Source organism: Morus notabilis, unplaced genomic scaffold (genome assembly GCF_000414095.1).
Source record: "Morus notabilis unplaced genomic scaffold, ASM41409v2 Scaffold175, whole genome shotgun sequence".
NCBI classification, from domain to species: Eukaryota; Viridiplantae; Streptophyta; class Magnoliopsida; order Rosales; family Moraceae; genus Morus; species Morus notabilis.
In genome coordinates this window covers 167,993-172,004 of record NW_010365332.1, presented here as the reverse complement: position 1 = coordinate 172,004, position 4,012 = coordinate 167,993, and the positions used below count along the sequence as shown (strand labels likewise).

Genomic DNA, 4,012 nt, shown 5'->3' with positions numbered 1-4,012 from the left:
ATTATATTAAATATAATAATAAATATATATTATATTGTAATTATATATATTATACTATAATATAATACAGTTGTAATTTTAATTATTTAAAGTAATTTAACTTCATAATTTACTAAACTTATTATATTAATTTTGAAACTAGCACAACTATTATAATTATAATTTACTAAAAGGACGTTATACATCGAAGTTTAAGAGATATTTTGTGACAAGTGTTATACTTCAAGGGAATCGTGTAATTTTATCTAATAAAAAAGTGATAATTACACTACATGGGTATGAAATAATTTCGAGAAACAGACGTTTTGTATATCAAAGTTTAAGAGATATTTTATGACAAGTGTTATGCTTCAAGGGAACTTTGTAATTTTGTCTAATAAAAAATGGATAATTACATTACATGGGTGTGAAATAATTTCATACAAATTTAGCAAAAATTTTAAAATATTATAAATATAGTAAAAATGACATAATAATTATCATAATGATATTATATTTTATACTATATAATTATATAATCATTATATTAATGACAAAAAAATAATATAAAATTTTCCTATTCTTATAATATTTCAAAATTTTTACTAAATTAACTTTGATATCAAAATTTTAGCTATATCTGTGAATCAGCCAAAAAAAAAAGAAGAAAAAGAAAATAAAAAAGTAATGGAGTCCATAGTTATAGGACTCGGACAAGAAGCGGGAAAAGGAAGGAGAAACTGATATAAACAAAATACTCTTCGGCTTCTTTAACAAGCTCTTCCTCAGTTCTCTTCAATGGCTCGCAACAAGGTAATAATGCAAAAGCTCTTGAAAATTTCCAAAAAGAAATTTACTTTCCATTTCAATTCCTTGTTTAGACTCCAGATTATTACTTTTTTGATTCTTCTTCTTGTTCAAACGGATCATTTAATCTTCGTTTCTGTTGATAATAAATTGTTAGAAAATGATTTTCAGTTCGTTCATTTTGATGCGCTCTTGAGATTGTAATCGATGAAGAACAACACTGAATTTGTTGCTTTGCTCTGGTTTTTAGGTTTTAGGTTCTGTAGTTTCTCAAATTATTCGAATCTTTAAACCCTAATTTCGATTGTGTTATGTGAACTTTTGGATATTAGGAAGCGTTGCTTTTGTTGATCGATGTGGGTCCCTCAATGCACAATGTTCTTCCGGAAATTGAAAGGGTTTGCTCTACTTTAATTGAGAAGAAGGTTAGCATTTATATTTAAATGTTTTTCCTCTCTTTGTATTGGGGTGAAAGTGTTGGTTATTTTGGACGGGAAAATAATCATTCTGGTACCTTGTAGTTTAATTTTATTAGACTTTTACATTTGTATTCAGATGATTATATTATATACCTTGTAATTAAAAAAAAAAATACCAGGGTAAGATCATCTCCAATGCGAATTCCAATGACAATATTTGTTTCTAAAAAGTATAAAAATGACATATTAGATGTGTTATTCTATTTTCTTCTCCAATGCATAATACTATTTCAAATGCTATAACAACTTTTTGTCATGATTATTAAGTTTTAAAACTTTAATTTTAAAGTAATTTAAAAAGGCCAATGTTGTAGGAAGAAATTTTTCTTCTACCAAAAAAAAAAAAAACTTCTTAGGGTTTGTTTGGTAGTTCAAACTCAAGAATTTGAACCATATGGCTTTTGAATTATAAGGTTCAAACCCTGAGAACTCAAGGGGGATTTAGGTTTAGAAATCTTTTTATATTTTGAGGGTTTAAACGTGACATCAAGGGTTCATCAAACCCTTTTTTACTTTTAGCAAAACGTACACTAGTTTGAACTAGAACTAGGGTTCAAGGGTTTGAATCCTCCAACCAAACGACCCCTTAGTATTTTTTTTTTTTTAAAATATATTGTTGGAAAAAAACAGCTAGAGAAAATTTATATATCCAAAATGGCCGTTTAGGTATCCAAATGACACACACACACACACGTACGCGCGTGCGCGCGTGAGTGTGTATATATATGTATATATGATACCTTTATGGGATGATTGGAACATGGAGGTACCAATATGATAAAGTCAAAAACTACATAATACCAGGATGATAGCTTCCTTTTTGAATGTTGATGCTCTTTAGAAGGGTTTCTTTATCATTCGGCTTCCTTTTGTTTGTTGCAGCTCATTTATAGCAAGTATGATGAAGTTGGAGTTATTTTGTTTGGAACTCAAGGTACAATTAGCTATCTCGTTAGTTGTTGAGCATAAAACTATTTAGGGCTTTTGGCACTAACGGTCTGTGAGAAAACTAATGGGTGCTAACTGTTTGAACCATTTTGCGAAGGAATCACTAATTCAAGGATAAATTTACCATTTTTTTTTTCAGTGGACCAAACTGTTACTACGCAAAAAGTTCAGAGATTATTAGCGCCAAAAAGGCAAAATATAATGTGCTTGGTTTTCTGCTCTTTTTTTTTTTTTTTTTTGGTTAGGAAAATTTTCTGATACTTTTAAGTGTCTTGAAGGAATAATGGTTGCTGTTCAGAGTTAATAGCTTTTCTTGTTTCCTGTTTCCAATTCTTAGAAAGAAACATAGGATTATTTCTTGATGTTTTGCTCTTTAAGCTTTAGCGGAAACTATTGGTTGCCAGTAACTACAGAATGCTTCTTAGTTTAAGTGAAAACTATTAGTTGCCAGTATATTTGGCATCAAATGGATTACGTGTTATTCATGTATATGCTTACCTCTATGTCTATGTATTGGTATGCATGTATGTGTAAGTGCATATGTTTCTGTATCTACAAGTAACATAATATATTTGTCTATTTTTGTATGCCCTGTATATATAGGTGAATGTGTGTGTATGCGTTGCACAGGTTGTTATAAGGTTTTGTTAGATGCTTCTTGTAGTAATTCTTTGATGAACAAAACTTACTTTTGGAGCTACTGGAATTCTCAGATACAAAAAATGAGCTGACAAAGGAAGTGGGTGGATATGAACATGTGATGGTTTTACGAAACATTGGAGTTGTTGATGGAAATGTTCTTGAAGTTTTACAGCCACTCCCGAGAGGAACCTTTCCTGGAGATTGTATCCTCTAATTTGTTTGTTGTTTTCTTCTCCTTCTGTTGATTATATTTTATTGTTTGCTTGCACTTTCTACTTGAAATTTACTATTCTTATCCTTCTTGAGCTCAGAAGTGTAGTCATCTCTTACCATCAGTGCCATCCATAATATAATTTTTATTTGTTTAATTATTTCTTTTTTCCAGAGTGAAATTTTGAATGCATACCAAGGAATTCAGTCCTCCTTTAATCATGCTTTCTGATGTTATTCAAACAAGGTTTTCGTTATTTCTCATTATAACTTGTATGTAGATATATCTTCGCAGAATTGTTCATTTCTATGGTTTAGTAAGGAAATTTGTCACTTGATTAGTTTGTAAACTTACAATTTTCTTATGTTCAATTTTATTTTTATGTAACCTTGACCGGGGACAGTTCTTGATGCTATAATTGTTGGGATGGATATGTTGATTAAGAAGTATGGACCAACAAATATGGGAAAGAAACGCCTTTGTTTGATTACAAATGCACAATGTCCTACCAAAGATCCATATGAAGGAACCAAAGAAGATCAGGTAACGATAATTGCTGATCAAATGACTGCACAAGCAATGAAAATGGAGAGTATAGTTGTAAGGGGAAGGATCGGTGCAGAAGCAAATGAGAAAATAATGGATGAGAATGATCGTCTACTTAATATATTCTCAAAGAGAACACGTGCAAAATTGGTGCATGTTGAGAGTCCAATCTCGTTGCTTGGCGCACTTAAAACTCGAAATATAAATCCAGTTACAATCTTCAGGGGTGATCTTGAAGTTAGCCCCAAAATGAAGATTAAGGTGAGAGATTTGTTGTTTGTTGGAAGTATCATGAAGTGTGTGTTGTTGATATGTTTGTACATGTGCCTTCTTGTATGCTTGTTTTTCCTACCTAATGGCAGACATTTATTTATTTTGTTTCTCTCTCTCTCTTTTTTTT

At 30.5% G+C, this 4,012-nt stretch overlaps 1 protein-coding gene across 2 annotated transcripts in view; it reads left to right on the top strand.

Moving 5' to 3' along the window:
• The first annotated feature begins 656 nt into the window (after positions 1–656).
• Positions 657–4,012, top strand: part of LOC21392932 (ATP-dependent DNA helicase 2 subunit KU80) — a 6,655-nt gene continuing 3,299 nt past the window's right edge. For both annotated transcript variants that reach the window (XM_024172093.1, XM_024172092.1), the window contains exons 1-5: positions 657–792; positions 1,119–1,211; positions 2,148–2,199; positions 2,927–3,058; positions 3,470–3,873. In XM_024172093.1, the coding sequence (XP_024027861.1) occupies positions 778–792; positions 1,119–1,211; positions 2,148–2,199; positions 2,927–3,058; positions 3,470–3,873 (696 nt within the window). In that variant the 5' untranslated portion in view covers positions 657–777. The remainder of the gene's footprint in view (positions 793–1,118; positions 1,212–2,147; positions 2,200–2,926; positions 3,059–3,469; positions 3,874–4,012) is intronic.